The sequence below is a fragment of the Carcharhinus amblyrhynchos genome, chromosome 14 (assembly GCF_965287045.1).
Source record: "Carcharhinus amblyrhynchos chromosome 14, sCarAmb.v2.hapA, whole genome shotgun sequence".
In the NCBI taxonomy this organism is placed as follows: Eukaryota; Metazoa; Chordata; class Chondrichthyes; order Carcharhiniformes; family Carcharhinidae; genus Carcharhinus; species Carcharhinus amblyrhynchos.
Genome location: NC_137337.1, coordinates 57534353 through 57560066, shown reverse-complemented (window position 1 = coordinate 57560066; position 25714 = coordinate 57534353). Strand labels below are relative to the sequence as shown.

The 25714-nt window shown below is 43.7% G+C and overlaps 1 protein-coding gene across 2 annotated transcripts in view; it reads left to right on the top strand.

Moving 5' to 3' along the window:
* The first annotated feature begins 153 nt into the window (after window positions 1-153).
* The window catches only part of cdan1 (codanin 1), a 135527-nt gene continuing 109966 nt past the window's right edge, over window positions 154-25714 (top strand). For both annotated transcript variants that reach the window (XR_013888572.1, XM_080202936.1), the window contains exons 1-3: window positions 154-243; window positions 4340-4998; window positions 21745-21969. Coding sequence is in view for 1 of the 2 variants with exons in the window: in XM_080202936.1 (XP_080059062.1) it covers window positions 154-243; window positions 4340-4998; window positions 21745-21969 (974 nt within the window). In the remaining variant the exon portion in view is untranslated. The remainder of the gene's footprint in view (window positions 244-4339; window positions 4999-21744; window positions 21970-25714) is intronic.

The window sequence follows — 25714 nt, the reverse complement described above, 5'->3', positions numbered from 1 at the left end:
GGGAGGGAGGAGGAATGGAGGGGGAGCGGGGGGTGTGAGGAATGGAGGGGGGGGTGCTGATCCGGCGCCGGTTACGGTTTGAATTTCCCGCCGCCGCCGTTGTTGGGGTCAGGATGAGGTCAGGACGGCTGCGCAGAGTGTCTGGGCTGGGTGATGGCGGCGGTGTTGGATTTGTTGCTGAGGGAGGAGGTGTCCGCGGCTCAGGCGCTGAACTGGCTCCAAAGAGAGTGGCGGCCGGCGCAGGTAAATAGGGACATGCAGCTGTGAGCGGGAATTCGCGTGAGGCCGGGAAAGAAATGAAACCCGAGGTCTTTCCAGCTCAGCTCAGCCCGGCCCGTTAGGCGCAGTTTGAGCCGGCGACAACCCACCCATGGCGAGCTATCACTTCCCCCACCCCCCAGCCCACCCTACCCCTCCCCCCCCACCCCCCAGCCCCCAGCCCACCCTACCCCCCACCCCCCAGCCCACCCTACCCCACACCCCCCACACCACACCCCCCACCCCACAGCCCACCCCCCCCCCCACCCCTCACTACCCCCCAACCCCTCACCCCCCCCACCCCACAGCCCACCCTACCCCTCGCCCCCCACCCCCCAGCCCACCCTACCCCTCGCCCTCCACCCCTCACCCCTCACCCTCCACCCCCCACCCCTCACCCTCCACCCCCCACCCCTCACCCCCCCCTCCCCCACCCCTCACCCACCCCTCACCCCTCCCCCACCCCTCACCCCCCCCTCCCCCACCCCTCACCCCCCCCTCCCCCACCCCTCACCCCCCCCTCCCCTCACCCCCCCCTCCCCCACCCCTCACCCCCCCCTCCCCCACCCCTCACCCCCCCTCCCCCACCCCTCACCCCTCCCTCCCCCACCCCTCACCCCTCACCCCCCCCTCCCCCACCCCTCACCCCCCCCTCCCCCACCCCTCACCCCCACCCCTCACCCCCCCCTCCCCCACCCCTCACCCCCCCCCTCCCCCACCCCTCACCCCCCCCCTCCCTCACCCCTCCCTCCCCCTCACCCCTCCCTCCCCCTCACCCCTCCCTCCCCCACCCCTCCTTCCGCCCCCACCCCTCCCTCCCCCACCCCTCCTTCCGCCCCCCGAACCCCCACCCCCAGGCGACCTATCAATCCCACCCCCACCCCTGGCGACCTATCGCCCCTGGCGACCTATCAAGAACAAAAACAGCCAGGGAAACAGGCCCTTCGGCCCAACGAGCCCACGCCACCATCTTAACGCCACCAGTCCCCCCCTCCACCCATGACCCTTATCTAATGTTTTATGGCCATCCACATTGAAGGAAACTAATTTAGGGACAATTTATTACTGCTAGTCAGCCTAATAGCACATCTTTGGGGCGTGGGAGGAAACCGGAGCACTCGGAGAAAACCCACGCAAGCACAGGGAGAATGCGCAAACTCCCACAGACACTGGCCCAAATCCATGTGTCTGCACAGCAATCAGCGATAGTCACTGAGCTGTTGTCTTGCCCAGTATCTGGTCCAGTTTAGGCACACACTAATGACATGAAGCACTAGGCCAATCTCAAACAACCAAGAGCAGCCCAAGTATGACCCATCGCATGTATGCCCTCGTTGGACACAAGGTGGACCGACTTAAAACCTGTGAATGAAAAGGAAAAAAAAACATTATTATTGTACCATATTCATTTACCTTACCAGGGACGCCCCAATGCTTATTTAAACAATCTCCTATATCCACCCATCTCCAACCCACTCATGTGCCTGTCTAAGTTACTCTTAAACAACTCTAGCGTGTTTGCCTCCACCACCTTACTTGGCAGAGCATTCCATACCCCAACTACCCTCTGTGTGAAAAACCTCCCTCTAATATCTGTGTTATACCTCTTCCCCCCTCACCTTAAGCCCATGGCCCCTTGTCCTGTGTGTCTCTATCATAGGAGATAGCTTACCTCTGTTTATCTATACCCTTCATAATCTTATATACCTCTATTAGATCCCCCCTCAGCGTCTTTCAAGGGAAAAGAGCCCCAATTTATTCAATCTTTCCTCATACCCCAGTCCTTCCATACCAGGCAACATCCTGGTAAACCTCCTCTGCACTCTCTCCAGAGTCTCCACGTCCTTCCGGTAGGAAGGCGACCAGAACTGGATGCAGTACTCTAAATGTGGCCTAACCAACGTCCTGTACAATTGCAACATTAGACTCCAGCTCTTATATTCTATACCCCATCCTATGAAGGCCAACATACCGTAGGCTTTCTTCACCACACTCTCCACTTGCACTGCCACCTTCAAAGACTTGTGCACTTGCACCCCCAGGTCTCGCTGCAATTCTGTATTCCTTATGGGCTTACCCTTTATCATATAACTCCCCCCTACATTATTCCGGCCAAAATGCATCACCTCACATTTATCCGGATTAAACTCCATTGGCCATGTATCTGCCCAATATACCAGCCTATCAATATCCTGTTGTATTGCCAGACACTGCCACCAATCCAGTCGTCTTGGTGTCATCAGCAAATTTGCTGATCACACCACCTACTCCCTCTTCCAAATCATTTACATACGCTACAAAGAGAAGAGGTCCCAGTACTGAGCCCTGCGGCACACCACTAGTGACAGATCTCCAGCTAGAAAAGGACCCCTCCACTACTACTCTCTGACTCCTCTTTGTAAGCCAGTTCTCTACCCATCTAGATACCTGACCACATATCCCATGAGCTTTAATCTTCTGTACCAACCTACCATGAGGGATTTTGTCAAACGCCTTACTGAAATCCATATAGACGACATCAACGGCTTGTCCTTTGTCAACCACTTTTGTCACCTCTTCAAAAAATTCTACCAGATTCGTAAGGCAAGACTTCCCCTTTACGAAGCCGTGCTGCGTATCCGTAATAAGATCGCAACGCTCTAAGTGCTCATACATCCTATCCCTAAGAATCCTCTCCATCAATTTGCCTACCACTGACGTTAAACTCACCGGCCTATAGTTACCCGGGTTATCCCTCCTACCCTTTTTAATCAACGGTACCACGTTCGCTATCCTCCAGTCCTCTGGGACCTCACCTGTGTCCAAAGAAGAGACAAAGATTTGCATCAGAGGCCCAGCAATCTCATCTCTCGCCTCCCTAAGCAGCCTAGGATAAATGCCATCGGGCCCCGGAGATTTATTGGTTTTAATGCCAACTAAAAGCCCTAACACTTCTTCCCTCGTAATCGATAGATCTTTCAATTGGTCTACTGCTCCCTCGCTGACAGTACCAGACATCAAGCCCTTCTCCTTCGTGAATACTGACGCAAAGTATTCGTTCAGGATCTCCCCCATTCCCTCAGCCTGTAAGCACAATTCCCCTTGTCTGTCCCTGAGAGGACCAATTTTGCCCCTAGCCACCCTTTTGCTCCTAAGAAAGGAGTAAAACGCCTTTGGATTCTCCTTAATCCTACCTGCCCCCTTTTTGCTCTCCTAACTCCCCTTTTGAAATCCCTCCTACTCTCTCTGTATCCCTCCAATGCTCTCTCCGTTCCCAGCTGCTTAGACCTGACATACGCCTCTCGTTTCTTCCTAACCAGGTCTTCTATATCTCTGGTAATCCACAGCTCTCTAATCCTACCTTTCCCATCCTTCCTCCTAACCGGTACATGCCTTTCCTGCACCCATCGCAGTTTTCCCTTGAAAGACTCCCACATGCCTAATGTGGCCTTGACTTCCAACAGCCTATCCCAGTCTGTACCCCTAAGCTCAGCCCCCGCCCCCGCCCAGGGCAACCCATCAGCCCTCAGCCCCCGCCCCCACCCCCACCCCCACCCCCACCCAGGGCGACCTATCCCACCCCACCCAGGGCGACCTATCCCACCCCCACTCCCACCCTCCCCCCCGCCCGTCCTGCTCCTGCCCACCACCACTCCTCCCCCCCCCCCACTTCCTCCCCCCCCTTGCAGGGTGCCCCCCATCCCTCTGAAAGCATCATTCACCCCATAACCCAGTGCTGACCCACAAAATGCCGTCTGCATATCCTCCCCATCATATCTTCATATTGCTCCTACAAACACCCTGTCAGCCACATCACCAACCTCATCCTTACTCTGAAACCCCAATCCTCCAGCACCAGTTACTCCTCACTCCTCTCTCTCTACTATGCCTGCAACTCAGCCCCGTGGCTCCCCACTTACAGTTCATTCCAGTATAAATCCTTTTGCTGCAATGCCCCAGAAGTTTGCGGTGTAGAGGCGAAGGTGAATGTGCTGCAGAATAATGTTTGATTACACCTTTTAATAATGAAATGAAAGTCCAAAGATGTGTTTACTTGTGTAGTCACACTTGCAGAGTTTGTTTGTTTGTCTTCCATTTACAGAATGGTGAAGTTAATGACAAACTTCTGCCTTACAATCCTCAGCGGAGAGACTTTGTTCCCTTCCTCTTAAATTTTTTAAGAGAGCAGACAAATCAACTCATTCCAAATGGTCCATCGACTCCTGCAAAGACATCCTCTACCAAAGGACTAAAATCTGCCCAGTACCATCGGGACTGGAATGAGAATAGCCAGACAGAAAAAAGATGCAGTAACACAGAGATGCCAAAAGGGATTCGTGCTCAGTTATTCTCAGGCACGCCAGACAGTTCCTTTAACTCGAGCAGTTTCTTTCAGTCTCCATCACCCAATGGCTCCTCCTGTTCAAAGTCAAACAACGACTTCAGCAATTTGGACTTGCCTGAGTTTAGCTATACCATGGTGCCACGCTATGGTGAGCGACGGTCAACTCAGAGGGCCAATCTTGGGCAATTCATCATCCAAGGCCCTGAAAGCCAACCCCAGCGGCGTGCCAAGAAGAAGAACATATTAATTGGTGGCCGGCAGGTTGCCAAGGATTCACCAAAGAGCTCAGCTGAGGAGGATGATGCGACGTGGAGTGGAATTAAGAGGAGGACAGAGTTTGATAATGTGGCTCAGCCTGCTCCTCAGTTAAATAATCTAGAGGAATTTCCACCAGTGGGTACAATAACTTTGGCAAGGTAATGTGAATATGTATTAATGGATTAATTCCCAGTTCAGTAAATGTTCACAGTTGGAATTCTTCAGTGTCTTTATCTGTGTTTCAATGGCAGCACTTTCACCTCTGAGTCAGAAGTCTGACAGTCCAGTGTGATACGTTGCTGGAGATGCTAGTTTTCATTAGACATTAAACGTTGAACTCACTTGCCCCCTTGGATGAATGTAAGAAGTTACACAACCCTGCTTTATGTGATATCTTGGCCAATGTGTATACCTCAACCAATAACACTTTTTGAAACACAAAATCTGATCATCGTTGCAAGATCTTATTTTGCACAAGTTAGCTGTAAAGAGCTTTGAGATGTTTTAATTTTGTAAAAGATGCTTTTAAATACAAACCTTCCATTTTAAGTGTGCCTAATTTTCAGGTGTAAATTGTAACCTTAACTTTCCGTGGTTGACTTTGTGAAAATTGTCCTTTACTTGATGGTATAAAACACTCACTTTTAGACTGAAGTTAAAATTTGAACAGGTGAATTTCCCAGCTGTACCACTCTATTGTAGATCATGGCTTTTTACATTTGACTTGTGCTTAGTTACTGTTGATTGTAAGTAAGTCACAAGTTGACTTACTTACAATCAACTTACAAGACTTGCGTCTTGACGGGCACATGAATAGGATGGGAATAGAGGGATATGGTCCCTGGAAGGTTTTAGTCAAGTTGGGCAGCATGGTTGGCGCAGGCTTGAAGGGTCGAAGGTCCAGTGCAGTAATTGTTTTTGTTCTTTGTAGGAACTATTTGAAATGACAAAATAAGAATCCATGCATGAATTCTGATTAACATTTTAATTTGAACTTTTCCTATTGCATATTTAATGGGGGAGCTTCTTCACATTCTGTGTGATGAGACTTCTTGCTTTATTCTGAAGTGAGTCACTAAAATACTGGTGCTTCAAATTTAGCATTAATAGCCTGACTCATGAAAGGCTCAGTTCCCTGTCAGCTAGATTCCATTGTATTTTTAAAAAGTCCTGTGGAACTTCAACTTTCAGGTTTTCTGTGCAAAGTCGATAGCTCCTTGCCCAGACAGAGCAATATGAATTCTTCTGAGTACACGGTGACAAGAGGCAAAAGCCTGCTGATAAGACCTGTGTGAGTCTATAAGTCCATATTGGTTTAGGTTAGATGGTGTTAGGAAATTTGAAGTGTGCTTTCTGTTGTTTTAGCTTTGCCTGGCTAAAGATCTGTAATGAAATGAAATCTGTTTTGATTGTCTAATCCAGTTTATTTGTCTTGAATATGATTTTCATAATTTAAACATAAAGTTGAATGTCATGTTTGTTTATTCTTTAATTGTATTTCAGTGGGTGGTAATCCCCCTTCTGAAAGAAAGTTGTGTTCAAATTCAGCTCCAAAGCCATGAACATAGTCCAAACACTTGTGCTGTGCGGCCATAGGTACACGCAAGTTGATCATTACTGTATAGAGGAAGATACTGAAGTGAAGTAGAAAACGGAGCATGGCATTTGTAGAGGACTTGCTGGGGTGGGTGGGCAGTTGTGGTGTTAAATACCGTTCACTGCAACTGTGACCAGGAGTCTTTGCAAAGTGCTCGGGTTAAGACATCTCACACAGCTGGGAAGGAATTTGGAGAAGGACAAGAAGGATCCTGTTGACCTGCCTATGTAAAACCAACAACATGGGTCAAACTAAGTTGAGCATTTGAAGAGCTAGGGTAAAATTAAGATTTGTAACTATGGGTGGCACATTGGTTAGTGCTGCTGCATCACAGCACCAGGGATCTGGGTTCAATTCTGGCCTTGGGTAATTGTTCATTTGGAGTTTGCACATCCTCCCACAGTCCAAAGATGTGCAAGTTAGGTAGATTGGCTATGCTAAATTGCCCCATAGTTTCCTAATAGGTTAGGGGGATTAGCTATGATAAATGTGCTGGGTTACAGGGATACAGCCTGGGTTAGATGCTGGATTGATACAGACTCGTTGGGCGAGAGTTCCAGAAGGGCAAATATCTAAGTCTGAAGGGAAAAGTAACTCTGTCAAGCAGAGTAGCAATTTGAATGAAATCTATGTTTTTTTTCTCTGGAAAGGACTGGGGCATTATTGACTAAAACCCGGTTTTAAAACTAAAAGTTCTATATTTGAATGTACAAAGGATTCATAACAAGATGGATGAATTAGCACGATTGAGAAAACCTTTTAGAATCATAGAATTCCTGAGTGCAGGAGGAGGCCATTTGGCCTGTCGCGCCTACACTGACAACAATCCTACCCAGGCCCTATCACTGTAACCCCACATATTTATCCTGCTAATCCCCCTGACGCTAAGGGGCAATTTAACATGGCCAGTCCACCTAACCGGCAGATCTTTGGACTGTGGGAGGAAATCGGAACACCCAGAGGAAACCCATACAAACATGGGCAGAATGTGCAAACTCTACACAGACAGCCGTCCAAGGCCAGAATTGAACCTAGGTCCCTGGCATCTTACAGACATGGCTGTTGGGTGACCAAAGTTGCAAACTACATGTTCCACAAAATAGAAAGGATATACAAAATTGGAAGGAGCAGGCTGAGTAGCCCTGATAACGGATGGGATAAAAGCCTAGCCCGTAAGATCAAAATGTAGCATTGGTGTAGGTGGAGCTAAGAAATAACTGGGCAGAAAATGCTTGAGAGTACTTTATGGGTCTCCGTTCACTAACATAGTGTGGGCCAGGGTATAAATCAGCAAATAAGTGCAGCATGTAACAAAGGTAATATAATTGTGGCAGGCTTGCTCTTCATATAGGGTGATTAAAGCAAATTGGGAGAAATAGCTTAGAGAATGAGATCATGGAATGTATTAGAAAAACAGTTCACTATATCAATGTGTTTCAGAACCAATTAAGGAATAGCCTATTTCAGATTCTGAGAAATGAGACAGCGTTCAGTAATTTTGTAGTAATGGATCCTCTAAGGAAGAGTGATCATAATATAATGGAATTGTAGTGTGTCTGAAACAAGAATTTTAAGTTTAACAAAACTAATTTTGGAAGTTAGAGGCAAGTTGACTGAGCCAGATTGGGAAATTAGATTAAAAGTTTTGATAGTAGAGAAGCATGGTGAGCATAATCCTCAACTAATATATATTCCCTTGGGAATAATAGCGCTACTGGAATTTTAAAAATTTATTTTGTAGGACGCAAGTGCTGCTGGCAAGGGCTGGCAGAGCCAGCATTTTGTGCGCATCCCTAATTGTCCTTGAGTAGCCCAAATATAGAAGAATATTAGCTTAAAAGATTAGGTTTGTAATATTGCGAACAATATTGGTAAGCTTGGGAATTGGGAGGGTTTTAAAAATTAATAGAGGGAGAGCATAGAATATGAATGAACTCGCAGGAAATACAGAAACAGAGTATTTTCAGTTTCTGATGGCTTGCTTCCTTTTAATTTAACCAACTGGGTAACTTCCAATCCCAGAATTGCCTCACTGTGAAAGTTGTGATGTAGATCTCTTTGTTTAGTTGCAAGCTAGGCAAATCTTCCAGCCCTCCTTTAAATCATCACACACTCACACTTTCAATCTGAACACGTGTTCTGAGTGGTGAACGATAAGTCAGTATTTTCTTTGCTTAAGGTACAAGTCTCAGCCAGCACTTTCTCTGCTTAAGGTGCAGGTCTGGTTTTGTCTATCTCATGTTCTCTCAACCTTTCAGATGACTACCAACCAGATAAAACAAAACTGCAAACTGTGTTCCATCTTTGATATTTGAGTTTAGACAAAAGTCTGTAATTTAATCTCAAAAATGGCTCCCTACCCTCTTCATGTGGCAACAGGGAACACTAAGCTTTTATCTAAGTGGAAATACTAACCTTGATCCCAACTCCCTTCCTTCTTAGAAATAAATCAATAGTTTACAGCATTATTGTTTACAGCTCAATGCCTACAATGATGTTCTCAGACCACTCATTGTAGACTTAGAAACTGCTGTCATTGTCTACAAGCACAAATATCTTGCACTTCCTCTGACTAAAGCAATCTGAATCTTCATTTGATCTCTAACAATTAAACAACCCAAACTTACTGTTAGGCAAACTCTACCTCAGATCACGTGACCCCTTAATTTACCCTAAATTTAAAGAGGGTCTCAAAATATAATCTTAAACCTCATAATTAATGGCAATAAGGAAATTTTAGTTGTTAAATGGATACTTTGTGTCTATCTTCATAGAAAAAAACAAAGCATAATCAGAATGGTGGAGAATCAAGAGTCCAATGAGACTGAGGAAATTAAAAGGATTAAAAGTGAAGAAAAAGCATTGGCGAAGTTAATGGAACTAAAAACTGTCATAGCCCCTGACCTACATCCTTTGATTTTAAGAGTTGTTTGTGGAGATAATGGATGCCCTGATTTGATCTTCCAGAATCCAAAGAACAAAGAAAATTACAGCACATGAACAGGTCCTTCAGCTCTCCAATCCTTCACCGACTGTGCTGCCTGACTGAACAGGCAGCTCCTGGCATGGTAAATCTTTTCTGCACCCTCTCCAAAGCTTCCACATCCTTCTGGTAGTGTGGCAACCAGAATTGAACACTACATTTCAACTGCAGCCTAACTGAGGTTCTATAAAGCTGCAACGTGACATGCCAGGTTTTAAATTCAGTGCGCCCGGCTGATGAAGGCAAGCATGCCGTATGCCTTTTTGACTACCTTCCCCACCTGCGTTACCACTTTCAGTGACCTGTGTACCTGTACACACAGATCCCTTTGCCTATCAATACACTTAAGGGTTCTGCCATTTATTATATATTTCCTATCTGTATTAGACTTTCCAAAATGCATTACCTCACATTTGTCCGGATTAAGCCCCATCTGCCATTTCTGTGCTCAAGCCTGATCTATATCCTGCTGTATCTTCTGATGGCCCTCATCGCTATCCGCTTATGTTGTCTGCAAGCTTACTAATCAAAGCAGTTACATTTCCCTTCAACTTATTTACATATGTTACAAACAGCAAAGGTTCCAGCACTGATCCCTGAGGGACGCAACTTGTCACAACCTCCATTCAGAAAATCACCCTTCTACTGCTACCCTCAGTTTTCAATGACTGAGCCAGTTCTGTATCTATTTTGCCAGTTTACTTCTGATCCCATGCGACTTTGCCTTCTGCACAAGTCTGCCATGAGGGACCTTGTCAAAGGCCTTACTGAAGTCCATGTAGACAACATCCACGGCCCTACACTCATCAATCATCTTTGTCACTTCCTCAAAACACGATCAAGTGAGACACAGCCTCCCCTTCACAAAACCATGTTGCCTCTTGCTAATACATCCACTTATTTCCAAGTGGGAGTAAATGCTGTCTCAAAGAACCCTCTCCAATTATTTCCTTACCATTGATGTAAGGCTCACTGACCTGTAATTACCTGGATTACAAGGGAACAAAATTGGCTATTCTCCAGAATCCTCTAGATTCTATGACGGTCTTCATGGAATGGAAGGTAGCAAATATAACCAGGTTGTTTAAAAGAAACTGGGAAATTATAGACCAGTTAGCTTGCCATCAGTCACAGGGAAGATGCTGGAATTATTAAGGACATGGTAGCAGGACATTTGGAAAATGGGTGTAACAAGCAGGGTAGATGAGAGGGAACCCGTGGATGCAGTGTAATTTTATTTTCAGAAAGTATTCAGTGATGTACCATAATACATTATTGCACATAAATTAGAGCTCTTGGATTGCAAAAAGAGTAGGAAGAAACTGGTTATTCTCAGGATGGCAGCATCTGCCTTGTGGATTGCTACAAAGATCAGTACTTGGGCCTCTGTTATTTACAGTCTATCAGTGATATAGATGAAGAGTGAATCATAGATGCTTACAGCATGAAAACAGGCCCTTCGGCCCAACTTCTGCACGTTGCTCTTTTTTTAAACCCCTAAGCTCATCCCAACTGATCTATATCCTTTTGTATCTCTCCTTTCTCACCTTAAACCTAGCCCGCTAGTTTTAGACTCCCCTACCTTTGGGAAAAGATATTGACTATCAAGCTGATCTGTGCCCCTCATTATTTTATAGACCTCTATAAGATCACCCCTCAGCCTTCTATGCCCCAGAGGAAAAAGTCCTGGTCAGTCCAGCCTCTCCTTGTAACTCAAACAATCAAGTCCGGTAGCATCCTAGTAAATCTTTCCTGCACTCTTTCTAGTTTAATAATATCCTTTCTATAATAGGGTGACCAGAACTTTACACAGTACTCCAAGTGTGGCCTTACCAATGTCTCGTACAACTTGAACAAGACGTTCCAACTCCTGTATTCAGTGTTCTGTCTGATGAAGCCAAGCATGGTGAATGCCTTCTTCACCACTCTGAATGAGTGTAACATGTCTAAGTTAACTGATGATACAAGGCTAGATGGGAAGGAAAGTTGTGAGGACATAAAAAGACTTCTGAGATTATAGTGATGGGCAAGAAAGTGGCAGTTGGAGCACAGTGGGAAGACGTGAAAATAATCAATTCAGTGGGATTAATGAAAGAGCAGCTTTTTTAAGGTGAGACCAAATGTTGTGATTTAACCAAATTGGGTGTGCTTGTACAAGAATTATGAAAAGCTAACACACCAAAGATAGGCAAGTGATTCATTAGCATTTATTACAAGGGGATTATAGTTTGAGTAAGGAAGAATTGCGGCAATTTTACAGGGCTTCCTTCAAATCATGCCGACAGTACTGCGTACAATTTTGGCCTCTTCAGCTAAGGAAAATATACTTGATAGGTTTTGTAACAAAGGTTCATGAGATTGATTCCTGAGATGAAGGGGCTGTCTTATGCTGAGAGATTAGAGTAGCCCGACATTGTCCAGTTTAGAAAATTGAACAGAAAATTCTTAAGAGGGTTCAACAGTATAGGTGCTAAGAGCGTGTTCCCTTTGAATGAAGGTATGTAGTCTCAGGATAAGGAACCAAGATGAAAAATGATTTCAGTCAGAAGGTCTTAATCTTTGCAATTTTCTAACTCAGAACTGTGTGCAAAACTTAGTTGAGCATATTCAAAATGGCGATCAATAGATGTTTGGATACCAAGGGAATCAGGAGGTATATGGAGATAGGATAAGAAAATGGAATTTGTAATTTGATATTGAATGCTTGACGGAGCTGTATGACCTGTTACTTATAGTCTTGTGTTTTTCTGCTGTTGCATTATAATATTGTGTCTGAGAAATGCTGGTGCAATAAGATATAAATTTAACATTCAAGAAAGAGCGTGGATGAGTCCCTTTCTCTAAAATTGACTCTTCCAATGCATTCCTGTCTGGTCTCCATCTTCTCCTTTCATAAAGTTAAGTGCATCCAAAGCTCTCCTGTCCATATCCTGTCTTGCACCAAATCCTGTTCACCCATTACTGATATGTTCACCTGTTGGTTCCTGGTTAAGCAATACCTCAGTTTTGTTTTAAAACACTCATCCTTGTTTACAAATTCCTCCATGACTTTATACCTTCCTATCTCTGTGATCTCCAGGTCCTGTAGCCATCTTGTGCTCCTCCAATTACGGCCTCATGCACATCCTGGAATAGCATATCTGCACAATTGGAAGCCATACCTTCAACCACTGAGATCCTAAGATCTAGAATTCCTCCTTAAACCCCTACACTTCTTTACTACTATTAAGGCACTCGTTAAAACCTTTTCACTTTCTGGCCTAATATATGCGGCTCAGCATCCTATTTTGTTAGCTGCCGTGAAGCACCTTAAAACAGTTCAATATTTTAACACCACTGTAAATATAAATATTTCTTCCTCTCCAAACATTAGCTTTCTTTGAATTCCATCAATTATGCAGTATATTGAAGTTAGGGGATTCTTCATCCCAGATGAAGCTTCATGCTAATGAGCTCTGCAGCAAAATGTAGCCATGTTGTTGGGCACCACTTCTTTGAATGGCAGGAGGAATCTGGAGATTCATTTCCTCTAATCTGTTCACAGACACCATGTCTGCATTCTAACGTCAGTCGAGTTCACTTTAAATGTTTCAGGAGGGACAGGGAGAGAGGCAAAAAAGGTGGGGGTCTGGCACTGTTGATCAGGGATAGTGTCGTGGCTGTAGAGAAGGTGGACGCCATGGAGGGATTGTCTATGGAGTCTCTATGGGTGAAAATTCAGAACAGGAAGGGGTCAATAACTTTACTGGGTGTTTTCTATAGGCCGCCCAATAGTAACAGGGTTGTTGAGGAGCAGATAGAGAAACAGGTCCCGGAAAGATGCAATAATAAGAGTTGTCCTGAAGGAGACTTTAATTTCCCAAATATCGATTGGAATATCTCTAGGGTAAGGGGTTTGGATGGGGAGGAGTTTGTTAGGTGTGTTCGGGAGGGTTTCCTGACACAGTATGTGGATAAGCCTACAAGAGGAGAGACTGTATTCGATCTGGTATTGGATAATGAAACTGGACAGGTGTCAGATCTCAGTGGGAGAGCATTTTGGGGATAGTGATTGTAACTCTATCTCCTTTACACTAGCAATGGTGAGGGACAGGATCAGGCAAAGTGTTTATCTGGAGTAAGGGGAAATATGAAGCCATTAGGCAGGAAATTAGAGACATAAATTGGAAGGAGGTATTCTTGGGGAAATGTACCAAAGTAAGGTGGTAGATTTTCAAGGAATGTTTGTCTGGAGCTCTGCACGACAATGTTCCGATGAGACAGGGAGGTTAAGGTAGGTTACAGGAACCGTGGTGCATGAAAGTTGTAATGAATCTAGTCAAAAAGAAAAGACAAGCGTACAAAAAGTTCAGGGAGCGAGGCAATGTTAGGGATCTAGAGGAGTATATGGCTTGTAGGAAGGAACTTAAGGAAATTAGGAGAGCCAGAAGGGGTCATGAGAAGGCCTTGGCAGGTAAGATTAAGGAAAACCCTAAGGTGTTCTACAATGTGAAGAGTAAAAGGATGAGATGCGAAGGAATAGGACCTATTAAATGTGATGGTGGGAAAGTTTGTGTCGAACCAGAAGAAATAGCAGAGGTGCTGAATGAATACTTTACTTCGGTATTCACGATGGAAAAAGATCTTGGTGGTTGCAGGCTTGCAGTGGACAGAAAAGCTTGAGCGTGAGGATATTAAGAAAAAGGATGTGTTGGAGCTTTTGAATAGCATCAAGATAGATAAGTTGCTGGGACTGGATGGGATGTACCCCAGGTTACTGTGGGAGGCGAGGGAAGAGATTGCAGAGCCTCTGGCGATTATCTTTGCGTCATCGATGGAGACTGGACAGGTTCCAGAGGATTAGAGGATTGCGGATGTGGTTCCTATATTCAAGAAAGGGAATAGAGATCGCCCAGGAAATTATTGACCGGTGAGTCTAACCTCAGTGGTTGGTAAGTTGATGGAAATGTTCCTGAGAGACAGGATTTATGAACATTTAGAGAAGTACAGTATGATCAAAAGTAGTCAGCACAGCTTTGTTAAAGGCAGATCGTGTCTCATGAGCCTGGTTGAGTTTTTTGAAAATGTGACTATGTTAAGCTTTTTCCCAGGGTGGAAGAGTCAATTACTAGGGGGCATAAGTTTAAGGGGCAAGGTTTAAAAGAGATGTATGAGGCAAGTTTTTTTTACACAGAGGGTGGTGGGAGGAAAAAAAACACAATGACGAAGGAAGAGCGGTGGATGTGGTTTATATGGATTTCAGCAAGGTGTTCGATAAGGTCTCCCATGCAAGGCTTATTGAGAAAGTGAGGAGGCATGGGATCCAAGGGGACATTGCTTTGTGGACCCAGAACTGGCTTGCCTGCAGAAGGCAGAGAGTGGTTGTAGATGGGTCTTTTTCTGCATGGAGGTCAGTCACCAGTGGAATGCCTCAGGGATCTGTCCTGGGACCCTTGCTGTTTGTGATGTTTATAAATGACCTGGATGAGGAAGTGGAGGGATGGGTTGGTAAGTTTGCTGATGAAGGTGGGAGGTGTGGTGGATAGTCTGGGGAGGGATGTCAGAAGTTGCAGCGTGACATAGGATGCAAGACTGGGCGGAGAAGCAGCAGATAGACTTCAACCCAGATAAATGCGTAGTGGTACATTTTGGCAGGTCAAATGGGATGAAGGAATATAATATTAAGGGTAAGGCACTTAGCAGGATGGAAGATCAGAAGGATCTTGGGGTCCGGATTCATAGGACTCTCAAATTGGCTTCACGGGTAGAGGATGTGGTTAAGAAGGCAAATGGTCATCAACCGAGGAATTGAGTTTAGGAGTCGGGAGATAATGCTGCAGCTGTATAAGACCCTGGTTAGACCCCACTTGGAGTACTGTGCTCAGTTCTGGTTGCCTCATTACAGAAAGGAAGCCATTGAAAGGGTGCAGAGGAGATTTACAAGGATGTTGCCTGGATTGGATGGTATGCCTTATGAGGATAGGTTGAGAGAGCTTGGTCTTTTCTCCTGAGACAGACGAAGAATGAGAGGGGACCTGATAAGAGATATTGATCAGGTGGACTCTGAGGCTTTTCCCCAGGGCTGAAATGGCTGCCACAAGAGGACACAGTTTAAGTGCTGGGGAGTAGCTACAGAGGAGATGTCAGGGATATGTTTTTCACTGAGGGTGGTGGGTGAGTGGAATCAGCTGCCGTCGGTGGTGGTGGAGGCAAATTTGTTAGGGTCTTGTAAGAGACTTCTGGATGAGTGCATGGGACTTAATAGGATTGAGGGTTATAGGTAAGCCTAGTAGGTAGAGATAAGATCAGTGCAACTTGTGGGCTGAAGGGCCTGTTTGTGCTATAGTTTTTCTATGATTCTAAATATTTGTTACACTAACAGGAGGTGGCGATTTTGCCACTATCATAGGAATGAATTGTGAAATAATATCTCTGATTGGAATGCCTGCTGTCATAATACACAAATCTGAACCTTTGTATATCACATCAACCAATATTTCCATTTGATTTCCCTCGTTTGTTTCATAGATAATTTGCAATCCAGTTGTTTTCTATCAATCGTTTCCACTTCCTTCTGGATCTGAATCAATAAAAACCTTTCCTACATTCGGCACATAATTGTGATTTTTGTATTAATGTTATATTCCTAGCCTATCTTCTGACAATCTTTATTAACACGTGAGATCCTCTTTAATCAAACATCCCGTATCTATTTATTCCTTTATACTATTGTTTTAAACATTTGCACGTTTTATCATTTTTCTTTGTCAATTCACTTGATTTTCCTTTGCGAATTGTGCTGATTAAAAGCATATAAAGTCTCTTAGCGTAGCCTGATCAAATTCTGCATACCTCAATAACATAAACTGAAAGGTAAAAATGTGAAAGGATTAATTGCTTTCAGCCCGTTAGTTGATTTTTGTCCCGGGAAGCTATTGGTTCATCCAAGTCCAATTTACTTCAGTTACGCATGGGATCTTGCCTTTTTTACATTTAAAATGACTACCATTAAAGCAGTTGCTGCAATGGAGTGTTAATTTAGTTTATTTGCCATTTTGTTGTTGCCAAACATTTGAAGAATTTAAAGTTTTTGTTCCTCTCCACCAGATATTGGCCTGCCTTCTACTGCTAAAGCATTTGGGTACACTTTCCTGATCATTCACGCCACAACCCATCAAAGCAGAAAGGAACACCTATCATGTTGGTGTAATACCCATGAAATAGTTTAATGACAATCATTTGTTTTAATCTCTTCCGTTGGGACAGTTAAAGATATGCTGGTGATTTGTCATAGATTCAAAAGTCAAAGGAAATTACTTTAAGTACAGTTCATGTATTGACATCAAAATCAGAGATATTTTAAGATCTCAGGCTCTCTGGTTACTTTTTCCAACACAGTTTGAAATGTTTTGTTTGTTCTTTGAGCCAAGGTGCATGTGTGAATGCTGTTGTGTATGAAATTCCTGTTTTATTACTATTTTCATTACATAAACAATCACTCTTCATTTCTATTCTCAATCACTTACAAACATTCTCCCATCTCTTGAAGTTTTTTTTCTAGCAGGTTAAACTGTTTTTAGTTCTATAAGGCAGCTGCAGCAGGAAGCAGCAGAAAGGGCTTTTTTTTTAGAAGGAATACTGCATGAAAGACAGAAGAAAATCAGTTAATCTTTTATGTCCATTTTTATTGTGTTCCAAAAAAGAAATGATTTATGTGCTGGAGGGTTTTAATATTTCACTTCCACAATAAGTCCTTGCTTCTCGTGTATGTGACACAGGAATTTTTACAGCCTGTTTGCTGAAAGGACCAATCTGATCTACTCCACCTCTGCACAATTTTTTTGCTACTGCTGTTGGTCAGTTACATAGATAGGGGTGTTGGGTAACTTTTGGAGTGTCAGTAAACATTTCTTGGTGAATCAGTTCTGCTGCTGATCTCAATCCTGTGGCTGCCAGGCCATATGTGCACCTCTCTAGTTTCCCTTGTAACTCAATTTTGAAACATCTCTTGCAACAGAAACTTTATTTGCTTCTGAAGAAGTTACTGCTGCTTGTTGGTCATCAACTCATCTTTAAATTGCTAGATTTCCTTCCCTTATGCTTTCTTTTCTAACTTTCTTCTTCGGTTTTAATTTTAATTTCTCCAATAGTCAATTCTATCAGTGAAGGGTTTGGCTACATCAAGCACCATTCTGTTCTTTTTCAGGAGCTCCACTAGTTCATTATTGCATTGCATCTTACAAGTGTCTATATTTCAAAGACACTTGGCTGTAAAATAGTTCAGGCTGCCTGAGGATATGTAATGTCCTCCAAAAATTCAAGTCTTGTTCTTGTTCTACTGTATGAATCTTTTCTGCATGATAATTAATTTATTAGTTTAAGAGAAAGCTAAGTAGAAAAATAAAGACAGAGTTTCTATGGAGATTTAAAAAGGAAAGAGTTAATAAAGTGTGTGTCTGTCTGATAGAAAGTGATGTGGGGAATTAGTAATGGAAAATAAGGGGATGGCAGATGAATTGAAGCAATATTTTGCATTGATCTTTACTATAGAGAAAACAAGTACATTCCAGAAATGGCCATAAACCAGGAATCAGAAGGGAGGGAGGAACTTGGGAAAATTACAATAACGAGAGAAGGAATATTAAGCAAATTGTTGGAGTTATGGTCTGAGAAGTTCCCAGATTCTGATGGATTTAGAAACATAGAAAATAGATGCAGGAGTAGGCCATTCAGCTCTTGAAGCCTGCACCACCATTCAATATGATCATGGCTGATCATGCACTCTCTGTACTCTACTCCACTTTCTGTCCTTATCCCTGCACCCCTTTAGGCGCAAGGGCCATGTCCAGTTCCCTCTTGAACCTATTTTATAAACTGGCCCCAACAGTTTTCTGTGGTAGAGAATTCTACTGGTTTACACCTTTGAGTGAAGAAGTTCTTCCTCATCTCAGTCCTGAATGGCTTACCTCTTATTCTTAGATTGTGACCCCTAGTTCTGAACTTTCCCAGCATCAGGAACATTCTTCCCACATCTAGGTGAACCATCAGAATTTATTATTGTGTCGTGTTAATATACAGTGAAAAGTATTGTTTCTTGTGTGCTATACAGACAAAACATACTGTACGTAGGTAAGGAAAGGAGAGAGTGCAGAATGTAGTGTTGCAGCACAGCTAGGCTGTAGGGAAAGATCAACTTAATGCAAGGCAGGTCCATTCAGAAGCCTGGCAGGAGGGAAGAAGCTGTTTTGAGTTGGTTGCTTTGTGACCTCAGAATTTTGGTATCGTTTTCCTGATAGAAGAAGATGGAAGAGAGTATGTGTGGGGTGTGTTGGGTCCTTGATTATGCTGGTTACTTTTTTGAGGCACCAGGAAGTGTAGATAGTGTCAATGGATGGGAAGCTAGTTTGAATGATGGACTGGGCTTCATTCATAACCCTTTGTAATTTCTGGCAGTCTTGGATAGAGCAGTAGCCATACCAAGTGTGATATAACTAGAATAAATGTTTTTTATAGTGCATCTCAAAGTTGGCGAGAGTTGTAGCAGACATGCCAAATTATCTTAGTCTCCTGGGAAGGTAGAGGCATTGGTTGGGCTTTCTGAACTGTACCATCCGCGTAGAGGGACCAGGACAGGTTGTTGGTGATCTGGACACCTAAAACCTTGAAGCTGTAGACCATTTTATTTTGTCCCCATTGATGTAGATAGTGGCATGCCTCCACTACACTTCCTGAAGTCAATGACAATCTCCTTCGTTTTGTTGACACTTTATATGTTTCTATGAGATCCCCTGTTATTCTTCTAAATTCCAATAAGTACAAGCCCAGTAAGTGCAGTACTTCTTCATATGTCAGTCCTGCCATTCAGGGATCAGTCTGCTGAAACTTCGTTGGGCACTCTCAATTGCAAGAATGTCCTTCCTCGTACTAAGGAGATCAAAACTGAACACAATACTCTACTCAAAGTGTGACCTCACCAAGGCCCTTTTTAACTGCGCAAGACATTCCTACTGCTATACTCAAATCCTCTTGCTATGAAGGCCAGCATGCCATTAGTTTTCCTCACCATCTGCTGTACCTGCATGCCAAGCTTCAGCAACATTCCATCATGACACCCAGGTCACATTGCACTTGCCCTTTTCTTAAATTGCTATCATTCAGATAATCTTCCTTTCTGTTTTTGCCACCAAAGTGGATAACCTCACATTCATCCAAGTTGTATTGTATTTGCTCACTCATTCAGCCTGTCCAAGTCACCCTGCGGCCTTTTAGCATCCTCCTCACAGCACACACTGCCACCCAGCTTAGTATCATTTGCAAATTTGGAGGTATTGCATTCAATTCCTTCGTCCAAATCATTAATGTATAATGTAAACATCTGGGATCCCCACACACTGAACGTTGCAGTACCCCAATAGTCACTGCATGCCACTCTGAAAAGGACCTGTTTATTACCAGTCTCTGCTTCCTGCCTGCCAATCAGTTCTCTATCCACGTCAGCACATTACCTCCAATGTTCACTAATCTCTTGTGTGGGGCCTTGTCAAAAGCCTTTTGAAGTCTGGATACTGGTTTGCCCTTGTCTACTCTACTGGTCACATCCTTAAATTCCTGGCATGCCATCCTGCATGCTCCATTGAACTGGGGTTGATCCCCTGGCTTGATGGTAATGATTGAATTGGGGATAGGCCATGTCCTGAGATTGAAAATTGTACTAGAGTACAGTTCTGCTGCTGTTGATGGCCCACAGCGTCTCATGGATGCCCAGTCTTGAGTTGCTAGATTTGTTTGAAATCAGTCCCATTTAGTACAGTGGTAGTGCCACATATCATGATGGCTCCACAAGGACTGTGTAGTGTTCACTCTTATTGATACTGCCATGGAGAGATGCATCTGCTGCCAACAGATTGATAAGGATTGAGGTCAAGTATGTTTTTCTTTCTTGTTGGTTCTTTCACCACCTGCTGCAGCCCCAGTCTAGCAGTCATGTCGTTTTGGACTCGATCAGTAGTGCTGCCAAGCCGTTGTTGTTGTGGACATTGAAATCCCCCACCCATCTTGCGTCCTTGCCACCCTCAGTGCTTCCTCCAACTATTCTTCAACTAATTCATCAGCCGAAGGAGGCAGAATGTGGTAACCAGTAAGAGATTTCTTTGCCCATGTTTAACCTAAAGTCATGAGACTTCAATGTTGAGGACTTCCAGGACAACTCCCTCCCGACTATATACCACAGTGCTGCCACCACTTCTGCTGGGTCTTTCCTGCTGGTGGGACAGGACATATCCAGGGATGGTAATGGTGGTGTGGAATGTTGTCTGTAAGATATGAAGGTAGTTAGGGAAGCAAGTTGAGAAGACATAATGAGACCATAAAAATATATAGATAGGTTAAGTGAATTGGTGAATGGGGTATAATGTAGATAAATGTGAAATTCTCCATTTTGGTGGGAAGAACGAAAAGAAACTATCTAAAAGTTGAGGGATGAGATGCAGAGGGATCTGGGTTTCCTAGTACATGAATTGCAAAAGGTTAGTATGCAGGTATAGCAAGTAATTAGGAAAGCTAATAGAATGTTATTGTTTATTGTGAGGGGAATTGAATTCAAAAGTAGGGAGGTTATGCTTCAGTTATACACAGCATTGGTGAGACCCCATCTGGAGCACTCTGCACAGTATTGGTCTGCTTATTTAAGGAGTCTCAGTTGTATGTGCATTAGAAGCAGCTCAAAGAAGGTTTACAAGCTTAAACTGAAATGGGCTAGTTATCTAATGAGGAAAGGTTTCACAGGCTAGGCTTATATCTGCTGGAGTTTAGAAGATTAAAAAGCGACTTGATTTAAACATAGAAGATCCTGAGAGATCTTGACAAACTGGATATGAAGAGGTTGTTTCTATTTGTGGGAGAATTGTGCATGGTATATAAAAAAAAAATGCCCATTTCAGGCAGAGATGAGAAATCTTCTGAGATTGGAGAGTCTTTCGAATTCTCTTCCTTAGAAGATGGTAGAAATAGAGTCTTTGAATATTTTTAAGGCAGAGATAGGTGTATTCTTGATAAACCTGAGGAAGGAGCAGCGCTCTGAAAGCTCATGATTCCAAATAAACCTGTTGGACTTTAACCTGATATTATGAGACTTCTTACTGTGCCCACCCCAGTCCAATGCCGGCATCTCCACATGTTGGTAAGCAAGAAGATGAAAGGTTATTGGGAAGCAGGTGGGAATGTGGAGATGAGGCTACAGCTACAATCTTATTGAATGGTGGAACAGGCTCCAAAGGTTAAGTAACCTACTTCTCCTGATTTGTTTGTATTTGTGGCTCAAAATTATCATTTAAATTTTTATTTTAGTAAACCAAAACCATCGAGAAGGATTAACCCAACTCCAGTCAGTGCTGAGAGGCTGCAGTCTAAGCCAAAGATATGTTTCACCTCCACGCCTTTGAACCAATCGCTATCCTCCACATACCCTGTGGGAACTGTTTCTGAGCCATTTTGGGCTGGACTGGAAGGATTTGCTGCAGTTTCATCCCCTAGCAGCTTGCAGGGAGAGCGTGAGATGCTGAAAATTGAAAGGTACTCTTTAATAACAAAACCACAATACATGTGGAGAATATCTCTATTTGTGTTCTATGTATTTCTATTTTTCTGATTCTACTGAACATTATTGCACTTCTGTAGATTTGGATGTTTCAGTCTGGGATCTGACCTGGAGTTTGAAGTGTAAAATATACTTGGTGATTAATGTCAGTTTATTTTGAACTGTATTGTGATTCTTAAGTTGAGTTTTTCAGAAGTAATAGGATTAGAAAAAATGTTCTCACAAAACATACTACATATGTTTTGAATGCACTAGAGTTTATATTTTAACAGTGCAGGGTATAGCCTTCCCTTGGAGTACAAAAAAATCTTCCATCATTTTTAGGAAATGACCCTGCCATCTCTTGCCATTCCAGCAAACAAGAAGAGAATTAAAAGGCAGAGGCTAAATTAGTTGTTAAACATCATAACTGCATTAAAGGTCCCATAGCAACTTGGAGGGTTAATCCATGAGGCCACATTACAGAAACTTGGTTTGTATTTCCTTAAAATATAGAAGTATTCACTTGCCTGGGTGGTGCAATTCCAACAATACTGAAGAAGCTCGCTTGATTGACACCCCATTCATCATCTTAAACAGTTATTCCCTCTGCATTGTGGCTTCTATGCAAACCATCTACAGGATGCGCTGCCATAATTCACCAAAATTGTTTTTGGCAGAGGCTCCGAAATCCATGATGTTTGCCACCTAGAAGGGTAAGGACAGTAGCCTCATTGGAACACCACCGCCTACAGTTACCCTTCCAAATAATGCACCACCCTAAATTGGAACTATATTGTTCCTGTATTGTCACTGAGTTAAAATCTAGTGCTTCCGAACTAACGGACCTGTGTGCGCTTCTTTGTGACATGGACTGTGGCAGCTCACCATCTTCATGAGGCAATTCAGAATGAACACAAAAATTAAGGAAGGAGTAAACCCCTAGAGCCTGTTCTGCATTTTGGTATGATCATAGCTGAACGGATTGTTCCCAACCACCCCGCCCCACCCCAAAGTTTTAAACTATGTCCACTTGTTTTTGACTCACCCACAAAGATCTTGTATGTTTCAATAAGATCTTGTCTCGTTCTTCTAAACTCTAATAGATATTGGCCCAACCTGCGCAACATTTCCTCAAGATAATCCCTTCATCCCAGGAATCAGTCGAGTGAACCTTTAACAGTTATTTCCTTTAAGTAAGGAGATTAAAACTGTACACTTAAACTCTTCTTACAATCTAAATAAGGCTACATTTGATTCCTCTTGCAATAAACATTCAGTTTGAATCTCCAGTCTCTTCCTGCACCTGCATTTAATCCTTTGATTCATGTGACAGGATACCCAGAACCCGCTGTACCGCAGTGTTCCACGGTCTCCATTCAAATCATGCACTATTTTTCTTCCTGCCAAAGTGGACAAGTACATATTATTTGCATATTATATTCCATCTGTCACACTTTTGCCCGGTCACTTAACCTATCTAAGTTGTTTTATAAACTCTTTATCTCCTCATGAGAACTTAAAGCCCTCTCTGCTGCCCTAATTTCTGACCTATAAGGAGAGGCTGGATAGACTGGGAATTTTTTTTCCCTTGGAGCATAAGAGGCTTAGGGGTGATCTTATAGAGGCCTATAAAATAATGAGGGGCATAGCTAAGGTAGATAGTCAACATCTTTTCCCAAAGGAGTCTCAAACTAGAGGGCAAAAAATTAAGGTGAGAGGGGAGAGATACAAAAGGGTCCAGAAGGACAATTTTCTCACACCCAGAGTTGTGTGTTTGGAATGAGCTGCCAGAAGTAGTAGTAGAGATGGGTATAATTTTGTCTTTTAAAAGCATTTAGACAGTTACATGAATAAGATTAGTATAGAGGTATATGGGCCAATACAAGACTAGATTAATGGTTAAAACTGGGCAGCATGGGCAAGTTGGGCCAAAGGGCCTGTTTCCATCTCTATGACTCCTAACCCTGATCTTTCACTCTCGCTATTGAGATTAAAGCCCTCTCTGCTGCCCTAATTTCTGACCTGCCAGAACACTTGTACCAGTGCGGTTCAGGTGGAGACTGTTCGACTTTCCCAGTACTAGTGCCAGTGCCCAAGGGACCAAAACCCAATTTTTCCCTTGCCAGTCTTTCAAGTGTACATTTAAATCTCTTACTTTATTCATTCTCTGTAAATTTGCTGTGGCTCAGGTAATAACCCAAGGATTATTAACTTTGAGGTTCTGCTTTTTAATATAGGCCCTGGCTGCTCATACTCATTAAGCAGGACTTCTGTCTTAGATTTCCCTGCATCACTGATACCTATGTGGACAAGACCACTGGATTCTCCCCCTCCAACTTCGTTTCTCTCCAGCCCAGAGCAGATATCCAGAGCTCTGACACTGGGTAGGGAACAAGCTTTTGGACACTTGCTCTCCCCCTGACTACACTGTCCTCTACTACCACTACCTTCGTTTCTTGTATATCAGTGCTAGTTCACTCATCCACCCTGCTCCCTCCACTTTCTTACGTGCAGGTGACAAACACTTTGAATCTGTTGGATAATTGCAAAGGCTGAGTCATCTCTCATTTCTACCTTTTTGATCCCCTTACTTGCCCCATCTGAATCACACTCTCCTGTCCCAATGGCTGACTAAATTTGAAGACAGTAAGAAGTCTCAATACCACCCAGTTAAACTCCGAACAGGTTTAAGTGGAATCACAAGCTTTCAGAGCGCTTCTCCTTCAGGTGAGTGGAGGTAGGTTCACAAACATGGCATATATAGGCAAAGACACAATTGAAAGATAATTACAGATTGGAAGATTCACATTCCAATATGTAATTATCTTGCAGTTGTGTCTTTGCCTATATATGACATGTTTGTGAACCTACCTTCAATTAGCTAATGAAGGAGCAGTGCTCTGAAAGCCTGTGGTTGCAAATAAACCTGTTGGACTTGAATCTGATGTTGTGAGATGACTTACTGTGCCCATCCCAGTCCAACGCTGGCATTTCCACCTTATAAATCTGAAGAACCTAACCTAAAGTGTCTAGGTAACATTCCCCCCACTTCCTGATGTGCCACAGTGTCTGCAACTTTGCCTCCAGCTTGATGACTCTGAACTGAAGCTCCTCGAGTTGCAGGCACCTACTGCAGATGTGTTCACTCTGGATCACACTGGCATCCTTGACCTCCCACATTCTGCAGTCTCAATTCTGCAACGCAGTTGTTGGCGCAGACTTGAGAGTTGATCATTTGTCCAACCTTTGAGCTGGCAGATCACACAACCAGTGTGCCAATGACACCTCCTCCACAATTATCCTCAACACTGGTGTCCCGCAAAGCTGTGTCCTCAGTTCCTTACTGAAGTCCTTATACGCTTATGACTGTGAGACCAAGTTCTGCTCCAACTTGCTGACGACGCCAGCATAGTGGTTGGATCTCGAACAATGATGAGATGGACAATCTGGTGAAATGGCGCGCCGACAATCTCTCTCTCAGTGTCAGTAAAACGAAGGAGACTGTCGTTGATTTCAACAAGCATAGTGGAGGATATGCCCCATTTACATTGACGGGAATGAAGTGGAAATGGTCAAGAGCTTCAAGTTTCTAGGTGTCCAGATCAGCAACACCCTGTCCTGCACACGGTGGGTTGTGCGTGGGCTGCTCTTGGAGGTTCCGGGAGTGGCCTAGCACTTCGTGTCGGTGTGTGTGCTTAATCCTGGACCAGTAGACGGGCGCCGCAACAGCTCAGTGAC